Source organism: Vigna umbellata, chromosome 8 (genome assembly GCF_029865625.1).
Source record: "Vigna umbellata cultivar VRB3 chromosome 8, Vumbellata_1.0, whole genome shotgun sequence".
Lineage (NCBI taxonomy): Eukaryota > Viridiplantae > Streptophyta > Magnoliopsida > Fabales > Fabaceae > Vigna > Vigna umbellata.
The window spans coordinates 9642556-9664272 of record NC_142172.1 but is presented as its reverse complement, the minus strand read 5'-3'; the positions used below and the strand labels follow the sequence as shown (position 1 = coordinate 9664272).

At 30.4% G+C, this 21717-nt stretch overlaps 3 protein-coding genes across 3 annotated transcripts; 2 read left to right on the top strand and 1 right to left on the bottom strand.

Annotated features, from left to right (window-relative positions):
- Window positions 1-2397: 2397 nt before the first annotated feature.
- Window positions 2398-4355, bottom strand: LOC124828613 (small ribosomal subunit protein uS3x). The gene is made up of 6 exons (XM_047301967.2): window positions 4195-4355; window positions 3928-4075; window positions 3668-3839; window positions 3100-3154; window positions 2883-3014; window positions 2398-2773 (listed from the first exon to the last, which is right to left on the bottom strand). Exons 1-6 carry the CDS (start codon window positions 4222-4224, stop codon window positions 2603-2605), a joined length of 708 nt encoding a protein of 235 aa, XP_047157923.1. The 5' UTR covers window positions 4225-4355; the 3' UTR covers window positions 2398-2602.
- Window positions 4356-9492: 5137 nt separating this feature from the next.
- Window positions 9493-10188, top strand: LOC124828612 (small ribosomal subunit protein eS17-like). The gene has a single exon (XM_047301966.2). It carries the CDS (start codon window positions 9593-9595, stop codon window positions 10013-10015), a length of 423 nt encoding a protein of 140 aa, XP_047157922.2. The 5' UTR covers window positions 9493-9592; the 3' UTR covers window positions 10016-10188.
- Window positions 10189-16212: 6024 nt separating this feature from the next.
- On the top strand, window positions 16213-16758 carry LOC148194000 (bric-a-brac protein). The gene has a single exon (XM_088095605.1). The coding sequence runs from the start codon at window positions 16221-16223 to the stop codon at window positions 16446-16448; it is 228 nt and encodes a 75-aa protein (XP_087951731.1). The 5' UTR covers window positions 16213-16220; the 3' UTR covers window positions 16449-16758.
- The last annotated feature ends 4959 nt before the right edge of the window (window positions 16759-21717 follow it).

The following is a 21717-nucleotide window of genomic DNA, read 5'->3' as shown; positions in this document are numbered from 1 at the left end:
AGTCCTTTGTATAATCAATTTGTTCTAAGATCCAGACCAGATTTCGAAAGGAATCACAATTAACCAAACACTAGATTCCTATGTAAACCCCATTTATTACTTCTGAATTGTGTTAAATTATTTACTTGGTTCTTAAATATTATTGTTGTACTTTTTTGACAATTGGTCAGCCAATAAATTGTTTGAAGTGAGACATGTATCCGATAGTGGAGACAAGTTTGTCCTCAAGATAGACGAGTTGTCATGCACATGTAGGAGATGAAGCATCACTGAAATTTCATGTTGTCACTCCTGGCGGCCATGAAGTTTTTGAATATGGATGAAGAGTGGTTCATTTCATCTTGCTTTATGAAGTCCACCTATGAAGAAATAAACACATTAATTATATACTCCATCAACGGCAACAACATGTGGGAGATAACACCATATTTGGATGTGATGCCTCCTAGGAAAAGAATATTGTCAAGAAGACCTAAAAAGAAAAGAAGACTGGAACAATTGGAGATCAGAAAGGATGATTCTCGACTCAACGAAGGTGGTTTGTGCAAAAGATGTGGCCTATGTAGGGACCTTGGGCACAACAGAAGTCGTTGCCCCAAAGCAACCTAATAAGCTACCCAAGAAGTCACCTAAGAAGTTACTCCATCATTACAACCACTCATCCCATCATCACAATTTTCTAAAGTATCTCATCACCATGAACCTGAACCGTAGAAGGTTGTAGGAATGATTATACCAACTTTTAGGATGTTATTATGTAATACTTAAATTTGACAAAACAATGTTTATGTTTTTAAGATGTACATTTGGTTATTTATGTGTTGTTTCAATGTTTCAATGTGTTGTTTGAAAATAATGGTCTTTCAGTGTGTTGTTTCAATTTGACAAAACAATGTTGTCATGTAATGGTTATTGTGTAATAATTAAATAGATATTATTGTTATATCATATATTTTTATTAAATGACATATTCTTATATGAGAAAGTAGTGTCACTGGTCGTAGTAGTATTAGCAACCAATGTCAGTGAAGATGACAAATACACAACCAAGGTTTCTGACTTTGGATCCTCTTCATTGCTTGTTGAGGATTTTGTCAATGAGGGAATTATTGTGCAGGCGAAGGAAGTTTTTGTTATTGCTCAATGATAGTACTTTGTCAACTCTTGCAACTACCTCAGTTTAAAAAATGAAAACATTGTATTGTAGTGTTTGTAAGTGAAATAAATAATCTTTCCTCAATGACCCTTTAAAAGGAAAATTCTGACTTTTTTGCATGAACCAGGTTTTACTTCTTTTGTCAAACATGTTTATTGATTATTACCATATTTAGTGCAATTCCTCACCCCACTTTAATATGCTCGTTTAGTAGCATTAGTTTACCATAACATGGTTGGTTTACCTAAACAATTTATAATCTTGTTTCAATTAGTGACTATGTCCCATGTTTCCCAACAAATACGTTGTCTGAACATATATTAAATACAACAAAGGTTCATTCATTCATAAAAACTCATTTTAACATAAATCTAATGCATCCTAATACAATGAAAATCAATGCTACATTATGGATTTCTCATATATATTGAAATTATAAATATATTAAGCACACAAATCAAACAAACTACCTCTATCAACACCTTTATCCATTTTTTCACATCCTTAAGTGATTTCTACAAATCAGTCATCATTTTTGTGCCACCTCTCATTTCTTCTCTGTTCGACAAATACTTGTTTTTCACTTCAGATTCATATCTTTTTCCTCAATACCATGATCACAACACCATTTGAAGAAATTGCAACCACCTACATTTTCAATCTGTAAAAGAAATACACCAATTGCTTCTCTATGTTCTTAACCGTTCAAGGGGTTAAACATCATCAATCCTCCACCAGCATGAAAAACCACATGAACCCTAATTCCATGGACTCATAAGAGTTTTTTTCAATTTCTTTTTGCAAATGTCAATTCAATGAAAGGACTTGGTTAAATTAAAATTTCCCCAATTTCTTAATTAAAATATTTGAAATTATTTGTATCAAAATTTCGAAAAATAAGATCTAATTAAGAAAAAAAATGATTAAACCATCAAAATAATACCGCATTCCATGTACAATGTCGATGACAGCAGGGCAATGCATAAACCAAAAGGTATAAGTACAGTAAAATGCTTTTGTTGATGGCTATGGTAGACATCAATCTTAATGTACCTTACAACACGTTACTTGCTCAATCGTCAATCTGACCTCTAGAGGTAAACATTAAAAAAAGTACAAAAAATTGAGTTAATTCGGCTACAAGATCATCGTTATTTTACAAAACGCATTCATGTACTTTCCAACGACAAAAATACTTTATTTTTAGTTTCTGAAATTCACCTGCACTTAAAAAATTAAGGTTTAGGAAAATAACACAATGTATCGATGCCATGAATCACAAGTACAAGATCCAAACTACATAGCATAAAGGTATAAAAAAGATAAAACAAATGACTTCAATTCTTTAAAAAACTACAAAATTTTGAATATGTCCTTGACCAAAAACATTGAATACAAGAAAAACAAGGCATTTGCTAATAATATAAAGTACTGCTCCATGTATTTTCAAGCCACAGGGACCTCGATATCATTGGCCAGAACTGGAGCAGGCCGGATGTATTCCTCTTCCTCTTTTGGAGTATGGATTGTGACAATATCAGGGAGAGGAGTTACAGGACCCTGCTTCCCTTTAGGATCCCAATCAAGCATAATCTTCACCTTAATGCCAAGAACACCCTATGGAGACACCAAGGCATAAAAATAGTATTATGACAAAAGTAAAACAGTGAATCAATAACCAAAGAGAAACTTTATAAACAATCCATTAAAGATTGAAATAAATAACCTGTCTGAGGAGCACGTGTCTCACTGCAGAGTCAATGTAATCCTTGACAGGTTGCCCAGAAGAAATCATGTAGCCATCCTTAAACTTCATGGATTTTGCCCTCTGGGCTCTCAATTTACCACTCACAATCACCTGCTCAAATCAAACAAGCAAACCATCAGACAAAGCAACAAACCACAATAGTAATACCTCATATAAAAGCATTTGGAAAACAAACCTCACATCCCTTGGCACCACTCTCCATGACAAACCTCAAAACACCATAGCAAGCCCTGAAATAAACACAATCGAATAACATTACCACAAATCCAATGTAAAATTGCAGGTGCCCACTGAAGTAAAAATAACATTCCGAGATTAGAAAATAAACAAATTTGCAAACTAATCAAAAATTATGTTTCTTACAGAAACAAAGTAGGTCTAAAGGGTAACATTTTGCTTGTCGAAATAAAATTGACATTTATCAATCAAGTTATGAAGTACACAACTGCAATTACAACAAGAACATCAAGGATCCTGGAATCACCACAATTGGAATTACAGCAGAACAATCTTCGTCAACAATAATTCTCAATATCAAGGATCACAATAAATCTACAATTTTGTACTACTGGAAAAAGGTTTCATAAGGAAGAGAGGTCCACCTATAAATGGAAAGACAGAATCCCGGTGGCGAGGGTGAATACTTCCCCAATGTCATAATTGTACGAAATATAGAGGATCACGATATAGAGGATCACAATGTATATGTAAATGTGACTATTTGTATTTGTGACTATTAGTACCTGCGTACAGCAAGTCCCCCGAGGAGCTTGTAGCGAAGAGACTCAGCCTGAGCTATGGCGCAAAGTCCCCTGTTGTTGACTTTCTCAGCGTAGAGTTCAACGCTGTTCTCTGGAAACTTGAATCTCTTCTGAACCACCGAGGTAAGTTCCCTGATTCTCCTTCCCTTCTCACCTACACATATACAAAGAGAAAACCCTTCAATACTCAATTCCAACAAAAAGTAATAGAAGGTTCCAGAACTATACGGAGGCACACTCACCGAGTACGGCTTGGGTTCTTGTAGCTCTGATGATGATTTCAGTGCGCATCGGCGTAACCCTCACTTCCACACCAGAGTAACCATCCTCCGCCAGCTCTCGTGTCAAAACCTCATTTAGTTCCGCGAAAAACACTCCATCAGCCACGAACTGCAACGCACGCAAATGTTTTAGTGATAGATTATTGATTTTATTATGGGCAAATGTTTAGTTGCTGATGATGGTATCGGCAATTGAAATTGGTGACAGTTGAGAAATGAGAAACTCACCTTTCTCTTCTTGCTCATTTGGGTCGCCATTGTCAAGAATCGAAGTGATGCAGAAACCAAGGGGCAGCTACGGCTGGGGTGTGACAATAAACCCTAATTTCTGGGTAGAGAGTGGAATATATAGGTAGAGGGGATACTTGAAACCCTAATACGTGCAAAAAGAAATACAGGTTGAACTGAAAATAATTGTAAAATTAAAAAAAAAATTGACAGTTGTCTTTCTGTTGTTGAAAGAGAATATGAATAAAAAATTATAAAAATAAAAAAATAGGTGAAAAATAGAAAAATATTTTTATATTAAGATATTTATGCTTCAGATCATGGAATTAATTTAAATTCAAACTAAGAGATAAAATTACTATTTTCATTTTCTAAATTAAAATTTAACGATGAAAGACAAATATTTATTTATAAGTTTAATGCTGTATTTTTATTAAAATTTGCAATTTGGCAAAATTTTGTGAAGATCCCATGATCCAAGTATTTTGATATGATGTAAATTTTTATTTATAGTTAATGTTTTTATTTAATTTGGACTACTAATTTATTCTATTTTTTAAAATGTTATTTCATTTATGTACTTCTTTTTCCTTATGAATGTATGGATTTAGAATATTCTAATTTTTTTTAAAATATTACATGGAGTATTATAATGTTTATGGAATGTGTGAGCTGTATTTCAAAGATAAATCTTGAATTTTCGTATATCTTATTTTTACTATTTTGGATTTTTAAGAATAACTTCAAGCGAATGATTTCTCTCCGTCTTAATCTTCTTTTTAGTTAACTCTCATCTTTTAACTAAATCCTTCATAGATTAAACACATTTTCAATATCATTTATTCGTTAAGTATATATCTTCAATTGTATATTTTCAAGATGTAAATGCATAATTAACCTTTGATAATTCATTAGAGTTCGATACTTCAAGTCTTTAAAGTTTTGGAATAACCAACCATAATTTTTCATCACTTTCAAAGTCAAATTTCTCAAGGCTATAGTTTTAGAATGAAACCTATGTTGTTTTTGAAGAATTGATTTGATGTCTTTAACCTCCTTGAATATGTTTTGGTGAATATCATATGCTTAAATTTATTGGGCATCTTGACAACAAAGGGTTCATATTCTCAGTGTGTGACGAGGATCACAACTTTGATGTATTTAACAAGATGCTGTACAAAAAGTCACAACTAGAGTATGACTTAAACTCAAAGATATGAAGATTCTTTAAGGCTTCAAATTTGGTACCCTTGGGTAGGATGGTTCACAATATCATATTCAATATAATGTTGTCACTCATTAAGTTCGAAGACCATGTGATAAAAAAGAATAATTAGTTAATCCTCTTTTACCTTTTTCAGCAAACAAAGGTGAAACCACTAGACCTTTTTGCTCTACCATTCTTTGAGATTGATTCATTAGTAAATTAGTTTAAAGATTAAAAGCTTTATGAATATGCCTTTAAGTTGCAAATGATGACCAAGATGCTTCATTAATAAGGTGTCAAATGCACCTGCTTTTTGAAGCAATACAAATCTCATTTAGATGACAAGCTTTTTGACTATGGTCTGTCCAATACTACATCACAACTAAAAATTCTTATGTGTTGGCTACTTATAATCCCCAATCATGACTATTATTCAAGTTTTACAAAGGAAAAAAGGTGACCAACGTAAATGTCGATAAGTCATCCTTACTCTTTTAAGATCCTCATATATATATATATATATATATATATATATATATATATATATATATATATATATATATATATATATATATATATATATATATATATATATAACCAACTTGAAAGTAAATCAAGTACCTTAGGCAAAAAAGTTCTAGAAACCTTAACTTCATACAAATTGCATTTGCTCACCAAATTCAAGTTCACTAGTGCTCACACCAATGGACTTCTACCATAAGAAAAACCTCACTTTTATGCTTCAAGCATTCCTTTATCATATTTCATTGTAGTTGTTGAAATTTGCTTCAATCTCTATTCAATAAAGGTTAACACTAAGCAACATCTTTACTTCTATATTGTTGCATTTTAGACTTCTTTCACTATGGTGTTTCCTACATTTGTTTTTAGTGTTATTCCCTAAGTCATGTATATCTTCAAATGCTTTGTGAATATACATCTTAAGCAAAATTTGGATGTCTCTAATGCCCTTCTCTATTATTTTATTTTCAACCATGATCAAACCTTGCAAAAAATTAAAAAAATGGAACGAAATGACTACATTGAGGATTAAGAAGATTTATTTGAGTTGTAAATGATGACAAGGATGCTTAATCAAAGTGTCATATGAACTTGGTCTTTGGATCAATCTTGTTTGTCAAATTCATTACCTTTGACTATGTTTAACATTGCATCACACCTAAAATGTCTCATGTGTTGGTTGTTGATGAGTCATCCATGCTTCTTAAAACAAGAAAAAAAAACACAATAAGGGAAGGTTGAATTGTATTATGATATTTTAAAAAACATTTCATAAATTTTCATCTTGAAAAACATGGACAAATGAAGTTTAATGTTGTTTTCTCTTAAGATATATGTTTGACAAAGCTCATTTGTAACTTCAACAACAAACACATGAATAAAACTTCATTTTAAGTAAAACATTATTATAAATGTGTCCTTCATTTTTTCTCTAAATGTCATGTGACCTATTAACTTCTTCATGTTTATGAATATAAACTTTTTTCTCGTCATGTTTTCTCAGCACCCACTCTTTAGGTACCATGATAAGAGTCTCTTTTTTATGACTATGTACATTTACAATAATAAATTTTAATTTTAGGCACCTAGACTTAGGTCTTCTTCTATTAGTTTTGTAAGGCTTAAACATACCTCATCTTTTAAGAATAAGTTAAACTTAAATTAGTATTTTAATTTATATATTTGACATTCTCATTCAATTGTTTTCCCATATTTATTTTTTACTCAATTCAGTCTTTATTTAAAAAAAAAAAGCTCAATGTAGTCTTTATATTAAATCGACATTAACATCGTTTGAAAGATATTATGTCAAAATATAAATTATCTTCTATCTCCATAACCTCTTTATTTACTTTTATTTTGTTTCTACTCTCCACCTCCCACCACCTTTCATCACCCTTTTCATTTCTCCCTTTTTCTTTCCACCATCACCTTCCACAACCATTTTCCTCTTTATTCCTCTGTTTTTCATCACCTATTTCCTTTTCTCCATATTTTCTCTACCATTAACCTTCCACCATCCCTTTTCACTTTCTTCATCTTTTCTCCACCACCTTTTTTTTCATTTCTTCCTTTTTTAGGATTTTTTATTTATGGATTGTTGTTTAAACGTGGGTTAAAGTTGGATATATTAGTTGGTATTGCACTGATTATTACCTAAATTTGGAAGAATGACGTGGTTGGAGGTGAAAAAAATGTGAAGGAAAATGAAGGAAGGTGTAGGATAAAAAGAAGTGAAACACATATTTATTGTATATTTTTGTTTTAATTTCACTTTTAAAATTATTAAGCCAAATACAATTAATTAGTATGTGTTAACATTAATGTTAACAAAAAAATAAAATTACAAATAATTAACAATTAAGGAATTAAATTAAAAAATAAAAAGAAAAAAATGAGAATTTTGCAAACTACAGGAAGACAAATCACCTTGAAGACTTTTATTTAAATTTTTTTTATAAAGAAGAAAAAGCTCGTTTTCGTAAACTTTTAAATAATCACTAACTTTTAGATAAATACTTTTGAGTGGAAAAATGATAAAAAAATATAAAAAACTATCTTATTAAATTTTTAATTTTTTTAATTTATAAATAAATTAAATTTAGTTTATCAGAAAAATTCTTTTTATATATATTTTTATTTTAATAAATCTATAGTTTATCCCTATTTGAAGTTAAGGTAACGACTTCGAAGATGATCAACTTTAATAGTGTGACAAATAATATGTACAAGATGTGGAAACAAATTCACCGATGTATCGCTAACCAATAATTACTAACCTTTACAACTTCATGCAGACAAGTTGCAACCTATAATCCTAATTAAGGATGAGTATTTGAAATTAGTTCACCCTAGTGAGATCGCAATATTTTGTCTCGTGTATTGTAACACGTGTGTCGCCTAAAATATAAGAGATATATTTGACTCACCTTTTTTGGCTGATAATCGAAAGTCTATTACATGAAATAACAATTAAAATTTTTGGGAACTACTTTAATTTAAATAATCATATTAAATATTTTAAGATATTTTATCAATATTTTATACATGAAGTATTTAATCTATAAAATAATAATATTTTTATGATGATAATTTTAAAATTTTTATTTTAACAATATTTAATACAAATTATTTTAATTTGGATGTAGATAATAACAATGTATTTATCATATTTTTTAATAACTTTTGTATGTTTTATAATACAGATATCAGACATCTTATGTTATTATTTTCACATATAGATGATCTGAAACAGCACATATAATCTTAAAAATATAGTTTTGTCGCGTTTTTCTATTTACACTTCTTCTTAACTTCTTCACCCCCTTCTCAAAAAACTGTGTAAAGTTACTTAATTTATATTTTTTTTCTTCAAATATTCATTATATTTACGTTCACACCTTTCCCCTCGTTTCCTTTTGTCATTTTCCTCCCCTCATCAATCCCTTTTTGTTGCTCTTATTCCACAACCATACAAACACAATTCCAACTCTTTATTACTGAAAAATACTATTCCAACTTTATCTCTATTCCTTACACATAAGTTATATCAGCCCATCAATCCATCTCTACATTTTTTTTTTGGAAAATAAATATAACTTAATCGTCTCAGCAGGATAATTATATAAAATAATTTCGAGTACAATTAAGAAAATACAGGAGTGTCTCATAAGTTACATTTCGAGTATATTTTTCTTTCTAAATTATTTGTAAAAGGCATTTTTTGGAATAACAAAATATACTTCAATTACACATAAAATCTAGAATTTAATACAAATAATTTAGAAAGAAAATTAAATTTAGTAGAATAGAAGTGAAATGAAACTGTGGTAAAATTTACGTATCTATAATATAAAAAATTGAAATCTGTTAAAAAAGATGGAGAATTATTAAAGAATATAATTTAAGATATTAAAAGAATTTAGAGGTGTAGGGTTTAGTAAATTTTGAAATTTAATAAAAAAAATTGAAACAAGCGAAATGGAAGTGTTTGTCAAATATGGGCTTGGGCTGATTGCAAAACAGGCCCAATGATTCGGATAGGATTTTTACAAAACCCTAATTTGCCTCCATCGGCACTACCTCAGTTCTTGCCTCTCCTCTCTCTCTGTCTGCATCTGTGTGTGTAGCTTTGTGTGGTTGATTGAGAGAAGCAGTTGAATTAGCAGAATGGGGCGTGTTAGGACGAAGACAGTGAAGAAGTCGTCAAGGCAAGTGATAGAGAGGTATTACTCTCGCATGACGCTGGACTTCCACACCAACAAGAAGGTTCTGGAAGAGGTCGCCATCATTCCCTCAAAGAGGCTCCGTAACAAAATCGCCGGCTTTTCCACCCACCTTATGAAGCGCATCCAGAAGGGACCAGTGCGCGGTATCTCCCTCAAGCTGCAGGAGGAGGAGCGCGAGCGCCGCATGGACTTCGTCCCTGAAGTCTCTGCCATCCGGACCGACCAGATCGAGGTCGACAAGGAGACCATCGACATGCTCGCCGCCCTCGGAATGTCCGATGTTCCCGGCGTCGTCAAGGTCGATCCGGTTGCCGTACAAGCACCGCCCGCATTCGGTCGCGGCGCAGGCGGACGGAGGTATTAGCCAACCCCGCCTTGTTTTCGGTTTTGGTCATGTTGTTAAATAGAGGACTAATTGTTATGTTTTTGTGATTTGGATTATTATATATCTTATTAGGGTTTACATTTCTGTGGCTGAGTTTTGGATTGTCGGATTTGTTTAATCTGTTAATGGGATTTATTTGGTGTTGCTTATGATTTATACGTTTAAAATTCTATTCTTGTTTGAAGTGGTGTGCTAATTACATAGTTTGATTACTGCGTTAAAACGATGATAGAATCTGTCATGTCAGTTAATTGCTTTTTCGAGCTTATGAGTTGGTTTTAGGCGGATTTGGATTCTCTTCTGATAGTCACCTGAATGTTATAAAAGTGTTTTAACTGTCTCCAAAATTCATTTCTTGCTTTTCAATAGAGAATTGCTAGGTGTTTCTGTAGCGTCCTGATTACTGTGAGAATGTCACTAGTATTTCCCTTCTAATTAAATATAATGGCTTTATTGAGCTGCTGCAAGAAACCAATAGGGGATGCAACCACAGCTTCTGATTAGAAGTATTCTAACTTGAAACTAAAATTGTTGGGGAATGAGTGATAATTCTACACATTATTTTACCTGGAGCGAAAATTGTCAGACTTCGTATTGTCTTCATTTGCCTCATTCGAAGTCTTCCATTTGCCTGCTCTCTTTTAAATTACATCTTCTATTTGCCGATAGATTCAGGCATCTGACCTGCAGGGAACAACTTTTCTCTGCAATCAATATTCTGGGTGCAAAATGTAATGTTGATGATTTCTGTTTTTGCTAATGATCTCTGCAATAGACCCCTAGTGATTTGAAAGTTTTCATAATTATTCATATAGATGGACAATCAAATATGATGCTTTTTTTTTACTGAATAAATTTAATAAGAAGAAAATGGTTGTGTTGCTATCAAGATAGATTTAGATAACACGACAATCGTTGCTCGGTAATATTGGTTTTGCATTAAATTCATGGGCATTTTCAACCTCAATATGAAAGTGCAAGGGAGATTGATTTTCTGTCTTCCTATTTATTAGTTTTATAGCTTGAGATACTTTGCTCGTTTGATCAACTTGGCTGTTAAAAATAGTTGTTCTCCCATAATCTAAATCTTGAAGATCCAATATTTCTCATGATTTTTGTTGTCTTCATTTCGTATTGGGTGAGGTGTAGGTTTTCTTATTTGAGATATGTACTTACGTTCCCTTGATGCTTGGATAAATTTGGTTAAGGAATTTTTTTCCTCTTTGAGATGATTTTTCTTAATTTTGTTTCATTATTTTAAATATTTTAATTTGACTTCACTTCTTTAAAAGGTTAATGTAGGTTTTCTTTTTTTGTTAAATTGATTACAACGATGTTTCGTTGACAAAATACACTAATTTGGTTTTAAAAAATGGACGTGAGACAAAATTAAGCTATAAATTCATCAATAAATTAGAGTTGATTTTCATACTTATTTTAATCTTAGAGTTCCAATTAGCTTATCCTAAATCGTTGGTTTAAGGTTAAATTTGTGTTCTTATAATATCATATAGATTTACTTAGCAATATTTTGTCCTTCCATCTTACCACATGATTTTTTAAGCAATAATTGCATTTCCAAACTGACGTATTTGCTAATTCAATGCCATATGTTCTGACTGCAAGTTTTTTAAACGATGTTTCTTAACTTGGCCTTTGCACATGACCTAAATGATGGAGATAGAGATAAAATCTCAGAATTATTTTTGGAATAACTTTGCTTCTCTGTTTCTAAAAATGTGATAAAATTTAGAAGAAACAAACATTTATTTATAAATTAGAGTAACTGTATTAAAAACATTTAAATCTGTCAAGAACTGTAGTTTATGAACCTCTTAATAGTGTTGAAAGGTATAATAGGTTAACGGAGATGTTATCAATATTTTTTTAAAGGATATATCGATAGTTGAAAATAAAATTATATATATATATATATATATATATATATATATATATATATATATATATATATAATCTCATGATTTTAAGGAAAAGTTCGAATTTTGATGTAACATTCTTAATATAAGAAAAACAACTTTTAATATTAATCTGAATTTTAGTCAAGGCAGAATATACTCAAAGTAAACGTTCATAATTGAATCTAGAATAATTATTTCAGTGATTTTATTAGTAATTTACTTCTTTATAGTATATTTTCTAGAAAACAAAATGCTTTTCTAGAAAACATTGATAAGATTAGAATGCACTTGCATTAAAATTTTAAATAACAACATTCAAGAAAATATATAGAATTGTTTCCAAAAATTATATTCCCATAGCATATGAAGGTGTAATTACCCTATTTCAAAATCTTGTGTACAATTATTGAGAAAAGTTGATTGAATTTTGAAATTTAGTATACTTTTCTTAAAACTGCTGCTGCACAACGAATTTTGAAATAAGGTAATTAAACTCTAAAGTTCGTGATTGGATTTCATAATTTGGTCCATATCAATGCTCTTGATGTCATGATCTCATTATTTTGCCCGAATTAGATAATCTGATTATCTTTTTCTTGAATTTGGTAAGTCAAATTGGATTTTATAATCCGGTACCCGACACAGATTCTGCAATTCGAAAATTAATATGCACTGACGTAAGATTATGCAATTATGCAGACAAAGAATTATGTTAATTTGTGTTGGTCGTAGGTGGTTATAATTTTCGTTTGAGGCTTTAGGTACTTAGATGAAGTAAATCAAAACTTAATGAAGAAAGATTCCTCATCTTGAAATGACTAATGGTGATTATATTAAGAATTTTACAACTAATGAACTATTGACGAGTTACTTAAGTGGGTGTGATGTATTGTTTTTCATCTAGGATTTGTTCTTATTATTGTGACATCCGATACAACTTGAAAGGAATACATACATGTTGTTATCGTGTGAAAGTGGAAGAAAGTATAAAAAATATAAATATGACCTTCAATTTAGTATAACTAATACAAGAAAATGTGAATGCCTTTTTAAATTTAGAGATAAACAAGTTGATAATGAAGAGAGTTGAGTATTGAAAGTAATATGAGATGTCGTAATCATGATTTATCTAAAATCTTAGTTGGTCACCCTTTATCCTGGTAGATTAAAACCACAAACAATCTTGATACAACTCTCTCAACCATTTTCAGAAGTTGGAGTTGCAGGGAGAAAGTTATAGGGTGCCGGAAGAAACTCCCTTATTCTAGTGATATCTTGTTTGTTAAATTCTTTCTCATCCATGGATTCTCAAATATATGGTCCAACTTTTGATTTTTCATAAAAATCCTTATAGTTTCCTATGAAGGTCTTGCTCTAAGTTCCATTTGGATTTATAGTTAGTCAAACGCTCAAGAAATGAACCAAACTTAAGTACATATTTTAAGGAAAACTAGACTAAAGTTACAACATAAAAATCCCTAGAACCAACATTATCACACTACTATAAGAATAAAATGAAAAACTCGCTATTAAGAGGTGGAAGAGAGTGATGGGAGGGAGGGAGATAGTCTAGAAAATGTGAAAAACTCTTCATTATTTTTTTTTTTTTTTTAAGGATTACTAAGATTTCTAAAAGAATTATCTTTTATTTTTTTCTTCGTCTTAATTAGTGAGGACTATAGAAATAAGCTGCATTGTCTCATGCTTAGATCTTTTTTCTAATTAAAAAATTTTCTTTTTACAATCATTGTCTCTCCAAAATGAATATTGAGGTGCATTTAATGCTTTACCTAGAACAATAAGTGTTGTGTTTAATTGTATCCATCTTTTTAGTTTAAAATCGAATTAAGAGAAATGATCTTATGATACCCTATTAAAATTCATTTTCAAAGGTAATATAACTATTAAAAAAAATATTTTTTGTATTTGTAAAAAAAGAGAAAAGAAAAAGTATAATATTAAAATAATAATATGCTTTTTGATAAATTAGGACACTTATCATATCACCTTACGTTTTTAAGATGATGAGATACATGGGTTGAAGCTAAGAGATACAGAGGAGTGTATATGTTGATTTACTAATAAGACGGATATGATAAGTGTCATAGTTTATCATTACCTTAAGCCATGTATCTATTTTGAATAAGAGATATTAGCAAACAAATTAATCACTCTTTTGCATCAATCAAAATCATAAATAAATGTTGATTGTGTTTCTGAAGATAAAATGTAACCATAAAAATTAGGTCAGTCGATATATTTTTAATCTTTTACATTTCAATGAATTAAAATGTTTTCTCAGTTAGTTTTCAAGTTACCAGGTCAAATGCACTTAATTAATTAGCAAGTAAATTTGAATGTTTTTAAAAATGAAAATTGAATAAAAATTCTCAAGCAATTAAATTTTAAAGGACGAAAATTACGAACCAATTTTCTTTTTCCTAAATATTAAAATCAAAATTATAATGAAGCCATAATATCTTCTTTTAGGCACAATGTACATTTTTATTATAAATTTAAGTTTCTTTTCTGCCACATTATTTATTTTAACCAATATACTTTTATTTATTTATTTTATTATATGGTCATACTCGGAAATGTTTTAACTATTGTTGTAGTAATGAACATATTAAAATAAAATATCTAATTAAGCTAGTTTATTTTAGAGTTATACAAATACTTATGAAGTTTGATGAGTTACACCATTTTTTCTAGTGGTATACTCACCTTCTGTAGTTGTTTAAAAAATATTACACCATCTCCGTTTAGAAATTATACTAATCTTATTGATTATTTGAAAATCATAGCACAATATACTTCTACAAAAAGAAAAAAAAAAGTTATTGTAAATGTTAACAAAGAAATGAAAGCTTATGTAATTTTTCTAAAGCTCAAGACTGATCTGTGGAACTTATAATCTATTTTATCTTCTATTTAGTTAGAAATATATATATATATATATATATATATATATATATATATATATATTGTATAATATAGAGAAATAAACGAATAAATACATAAATAGACCGACAAATATATGGAGAGAGGGGAAGGGTTTAAATTACTCTCTTTTGACAATTGTAAATGAATTACTCCTCATTCTTACGCTTAATTATTTTATCAATCCAGTCATTTCGTTTTTTATTAATAAAATGTTTGAATAAACTATTTATAATTAAACATTAGATTACGAGAAAAGGAAAAGTGAGGATGAAAGGATTAATGTTTTCAGAATTACTCTTAAAAAACTTTGCAATAGAAAAGGTAAACCTTTTTAAAATAATTAAAAAATAAGATAGTATTACCCAAAGGGTATTACAAATTCAAATAAGCAATCTATATATGCCATTTTTTTATATATTAATCTTGAAGAGATAATTTCATTAATTATTCGTAACTCAATAAATAAACTTGGGGTGTTGCTCCCTCCACCACCACAGCCTTCTCCCTCCACCTTCCCTTTACTATTTTGCCTCTCAGTAAAATTTTACTTTTAGAATTATTGTTTTTTAATTTTACTCATTTATAACATATTTCACTGATAACCTACGTAGTTCCTTGTATGAGTAAAATATTTTTCTGCAAAGCTCAGTGATCGTGAAAAGAATTATCAAGCAATCTTCCTCTTGCTTTCAGTGCAGTACGTGGTGCAGTGCGTTTGTGGTGTAATGTGCTTGTCGTGGTTCCTCTCCAGGTACGTAGTCATAATCCTTCCAATAATCCTAAACCCTAAACCCTTCCAATAATCCTTCCAATAATCTTTCCAATAATCCTTTAACCCTAAAACGTAAAATGAAAACGAAGCCTAAACGGATGACATCCTTCAACGGATGTCAACATCCGTTTAAGGCGAAACGGATCCGTTTCGCCTTAAACGGATGTTGACATCCGTTGAAGGATGTCATCCGTTTAAGCTTTGTTTTAATTTTATGTTTCTATTATTATTTTATTAGATATTTTAATATTTTGATTTATTATTTTTGAATATCTTTTTAATGTATTTTAATAATGTATATTTATATTAGTTTATATTTAAATATTAAAATATTAAAATAATAAAATAATAAAAATAAAAAATTTTAACTTTAAGGATATAATTGGAATTAAAGATAATTGGGGAGGTGGAGGGAGAAGGCTGTGGAAGTGGAGGGAGCAACACCCTAAACTTGGTCGTTTTTAATCATCCAGATTCGGCCTGTTTTGAATTGGGCCTTAGCCCATACTTGAAACTCTTATCTTTTTATATTTTTAGGCATAGAAGAATGTCTTCCATTAACTACCAAAAAAAATTAGTGAATTCAATGATGGTGTGGTTGTATCCGCCGACGGCAAGGCAGATGGTGGTGACTGGCGGCGTATTTATCGTCGGTGGTTTGTGCTTCGGTGTCGGAGCTTATTACTCGTTTGTTAACGTGGCTCCTCAACAGGAGCGCTTGAAGGCTCGCCGGGAAGTAATGAGAAATTATCTTAAGAAGCGATTCGGAGATTGACGCCTATGCAGGTTCTTTTTTTGTTACGCCTTGTTTCTGGAAGATTCTTGAATTAAAACGTTCTGTTATTCTTCTCTGGTAGGCTTACTTTTTGCATTTTCCTCAATTTTGTTCCATTCCTATGGAAATTCTTTTTGTTGGAATTTTTAACATTCTCAATAACTAATACTGTATTTGCTTGTGATTAACCAATGATTAGGCGTATGTACAATTTTATTTTAATTATTATTAGTCAAGTAGTTCACAATTATGTAAACATATGTTATATAGTATTGGTATTGATTATAGTTTCTTTTATATTTAAATATAACTTTTTTCTTTATTAATTTTAAGATAAAATAAAATGAGAATATATATATATATATATATATATATATATATATATATATATATATATATATCACTATAAATTAGTATAAATTAGTCTTTAACGATTATAATTACTTTTTTAGAAATATCGAAATATATGGTCACTTTTTTTTTACTTGTAATTAATAATAAATTTAAGTTATGAATTAGTAAAAATAAAGTTTGAGAAATCAAGTCTCATAATAAAAACACTAAAAATGTAAAACAATTTATAATTTTATAATTAAGGAACTATGAAGTGTAGATGAATCTAAGAATTTTAAACAAAATTAATTATCAATATAAGATTTTTGTTATGCAAGAAGTAACTTTCATGTAAAGCTATTTTGTAAAATGGTAGGATTAGATTGAGTTTAGTCTAATTTTCAACTCAATTTATTTAAATTTTATTGGATCAAAACTATTTTCTTTTAGCTAGGTTTACTTTAGAGGATGAATTTGGAGGAGGAGTCGAGAAATTTGAAAGGATTTGAGAGTGAATTGTTTATTGTTGTTTCTTTGAAGAGATTAAGAGTGAGTGAAATTTGATTTAGAAATGAAATTTGTTAAAATTAGTGTACTATTTGATCCATGTGACAGATAAAAAATTGATTTAATTGATAAAAATTGAAGATTACCAAAATTCCTTTTGTAGTAAAAGTAATATAAAATAATAATTCTTAATATTATATATAATTGTAAAAATTATTAAAAGGAGCACAAAATGAAAATTAATTTTTAAAATGAAAAATAAATTGTATTTAAGTAAAGTAAAATTATTATGGGTTAAATATGTTTTTGGTCCCTTAACTTTCAGCGAAAATTGGAATTAGTCCCTCTTCAAAACTTTGGACTAATTTAGTCCCCAAACTCTAAAAATATGTGAATTTAGTCCTTTTAACCAAATTTTGTTAACTTTATTTGATGTTTCAAGTGCGTTTCATGATAGCATTTGAGTTGTTTACACTGTTTGACACATTTTTGCTTCAACGTTCACTGATAAATGTGTTTGAAACATCAAATAAAGTTAACAAAATTTGGTTAGAAGGACTAAATTCACACATTTTTAAAGTTTGGGGACTAAATTAGTCCAAAGTTTTGAAGAGGGACTAATTCCAATTTTCGCTGAAAGTTAAGGGACCAAAAACATATTTAACCCAATTATTATTTATAAAATATAATATTTTATGATTATAATTTATTATCAAGTGATATAATTTTTTGTTATTAAAATGAAATTGAATATTCATGATGAAATAAATAATTAAGTCAAGTTACAACATTACATAACATAAAAATGTTAGAATATAATAAAGTACAATTATATTTATCATAGTTTATAATGAATTTACTTCGTTTAGGTATGTAAGCAACTTACTCGATGTGAAGACAAAAACTCGAAGCACCGTTTAAATAGGTTATTGTCTTGAATGTTTATAGTCCTTAATAAATTTTCAATTTCTTCTAAGGTATGATTAGATGAATGAGTTGGAGCAATTTCGTTGGTTGTGGCTGTTAGGAGAGCATTTCGATGTTTCATGGCTTATTGTTGTCGATGAACAATAACATATAGTCTTCTTGTTTCAGTATTTGCTTTTTCCAATTTGTCAATTATTTGAGAATCCATATGATTTGAAGTTCATTAAGGTGACATTAACTAAAACAAGTATGATAACTTTTGTGAAATAAAATAGAAATGAAGTTGATGTAATGTAACAAATGAAAGACATAAGTTAATATAATAAAGCAAATTCATAATGTAATACACCCATGCAATATTATAAAGCTTAGTAATCTAATTTATGTAGAATTAAGTTAACATTATAACTAAGGTTAGTGAATTGTCGGTTTATGTCCAAAGATAAGTTGGCCAAGTTATCTTCAATTCGTTGAACACACCCTAGCATTTGTTCCATATTTTGCATTGTAATATCACTCATGACCAATCAATAATGATCATTCCTTTTAACCAACATTTCATTGTTCATCAATATTTATAGATTAATTCGGGAATTTCCTAATATTGGCTTGTCACCCTCCAAAGGAATGTTCACATGTAAAACAATAATAGTAATGATCAACCCACCAATTGTTATTTGTCCAGATGAAGCCTTCCCTACCTTCAGGAACTGGCCAACTAACCTAGCGCTTGAATTTAATTGAACATCATTAACCATACGCCATAAAAATAACAATTTAGATTTTCTAACTACAGTAATGCTATCACCCCGAGCAAATATAGTATGAGCCATGAGGTGGTGAACATATCAAAAACAGGGGTTATGAATATGAGATTCTTTAGATTCAAATGAAACAAAAGCACGAGATCGAGATAATTTGTACCAAAATGAATGCGCATCAAACTCTCTAGGGTAATTCGCTTCACCTCCATAGGGAAATCCAAGGTTTTCATTAAACTCAGCTAAAGTGAGCTTGTAATTAGTATTGTGCAAGCTAAATGTAATTAACCATCTTCACACTTCTTTCCTTGCAAAATTTTAGCCTTCACAGAACTTAGAAATAAGCAAGATATTTGAGACTGACAAAGGAACTCCAACCATGTTTATCAATCATCCAAGAGAATTCCTTTAACATGCCCAATGTGCTTAAAGTATTTTCATCTAAATATTGTGTAGGCAAAACAGCTCTCTTAGTCAATGAAGTGTACCTCAACCTTTGTTCTTCATTTTGAAAATTAATACCAATTGGGTTGTTAACAGAAGAACGAACCTGTTTTCCTGGACGTTGTTCAACTACTGGTGGTACTGAAACATGACACACAAATTCAACGATAGTGATTGGGTGTTACGATGGTGAAGCAGATGGTGCGTTGCGGTGGTCTGGGTGATGGGGAGGGCGTCTGCTAGTTGGAGGAGTCAGCGACCAGGACTGAATTACGCCGACTGAAGCGACATTGTGCCGTAGTCTTCTACCGCTTGGAGGGTGTGATGGTCTGTGGAGGTTTACGGCATTGGCGACGCACGCGTTGAATCTTGTCGGTATGGAGTTGCGAACTAGGCCGCTGGTGTGGAGTTGTGACTGGGACGTCGATGTGGATGAATGAGGAGAACCTGCAAAATGTTACACTGCCTCTTTTTTATTTATTTATATAATTGTTTTTTAAAAACAAATAGAAAACTAGTGATATTCATTTTCACAAGCACCATGTGGTGATGTGATTGAAACACTGGTCCTATTTTTTTTTTTTTTCAAAATTACCTCCTAAATACAACTTTAATCTTTGACCATTTACTCTAAAACTTCTTTCTAAATTAAGGTAGGGATTTCAATTGTACAAAAAGGAAAGACTTTCTTAACAACAACAAACTTGACCACCTAGATTTGAGTTTGCCTGGAAACAGTTTAATCCTGAAATTATACAATAACACCTGTTGTCTTGGGACAAATTCTTTAAGCAGAATTTTTTTATCATGCCATTTTTTTGTTCTTTCTTTATAATTTTGAGCATTTTCATAGGCTTGCATTCTAAGTTCCTTTAACTCATCCAATTGTAGTAGCCCTTTCGCACCTGCATTCTTTAAATCAAAATTTAGCAATTTAATAGCCCAAAATGCTTTATGCTCTAATTCTATTGGTAAATGACATGATTTCCCATACACCAACTGATATGGTGACATTCCAATTGTAGTTTTAAAAGTTGTGCTTTAAGCCTAAACTACATCATCTAATTTTCTTGACCAATCTTTTCTAAATGAGCTCACAACTTTTTCCAAAATTTTCTTCAACTCCTTATTGAAATTTCCACTGGTTTGTGGATGGCAAGGGGTAAACTATCTTGTGTTTGACACCATATTGTCCCAAAAGTGATGCAAATTTTTTGTTATGAAAATGTAAACCTCCATCACTAATTATTGCTTTGGGTACCCTAAATCTAGAAAAAATGTGTTTCTTAATGAAAGAAACCACCACCTTAGCATCATTTGTTGGTAATGCACTGGCCTGTACACATTTAGACACACAATCCACAACAACCAAAATGTATCGGTTTGAGAAAGAAAGAGGAAAGGGCCCCATAAAATCTATATCCCAAACATAAAAAATTTCCACTTCAAATATGTTGTTTTTTAAGGGCATCTCATTTCTTTTTGAAATATTTCCTACTCTTTGACATCTATCACAGTGCTTCACCAAACTATGGGCATCCTTAAAGAGGGTAGGCCAATAAAATCCACTTTGTAAAACTTTAGAATATGTTCTTTCAACACTAAAATGCCCCCCATAATCTGACCCATGACAATGCCAAAGAATACTCTCAAATTCATTTTCAGGAACACATCTTCTAATGATGCCATCACTACATCTTTTGAACAACAAAGGATCATCCCAAAAATAACATTTAACATGTAGAAATTTTTTTCTTTGCTGAAAAGTACAGTCATGAGGAATTATACCACTTGCTTTAAAATTGACAAAATATGCAAACCATGGCAAGGAAGTAATGGCTAGTAACTTCTTATCTGAAAATTCCTTTGAAATAGGCTTGATATCCCGATTCCCTTCATCAAACTTCAATCTTTAAAGGTGATCTGCTACTACATTTTTGCTTTCCTTGCTTATCTTGGATTTTCAGGTTAAACAATTGTAATAAGAGAATCCAACAAATTAAACTTGGTTTGACATCCTGCTTAGCAAACAAATATCTCAAAGCAACATGATTAATGTAAACAATAACATTAGACCCAAAAAGATAAGATTTGAATTTATCAAAAACAAACACTATTGCAAGCAATTCTTTTTCAGTCGTGGCATAATTCTTTTGAGCTTCATTCAATACACGACTGACATAATATATAACATGAAATTTTTTTTCTTTTCTTTGTCCTAATACAATACCCATAACATAATCACTAGCATCACACATCAATTCAAATGGTAAAGACCAATTAGGTGCTGTGATTAT

Coding starts and splice junctions, on each gene's coding strand:
- LOC124828613 (XM_047301967.2), bottom strand. CDS start 4,224: ATGGCGACCCAAATGAGCAAGAAGAGAAAG. Junction 3,155..3,667: donor GGGGGACTTGCTGTACGCAG/GTACTAATAGTC, acceptor TGTTTATTTCAG/GGCTTGCTATGGTGTTTTGA. Junction 3,015..3,099: donor GTGGTGCCAAGGGATGTGAG/GTTTGTTTTCCA, acceptor TGATTTGAGCAG/GTGATTGTGAGTGGTAAATT.
- LOC124828612 (XM_047301966.2), top strand. CDS start 9,593: ATGGGGCGTGTTAGGACGAAGACAGTGAAGAAGTCGTCAAGGCAAGTG.
- LOC148194000 (XM_088095605.1), top strand. CDS start 16,221: ATGTCTTCCATTAACTACCAAAAAAAATTAGTGAATTCAATGATGGTG.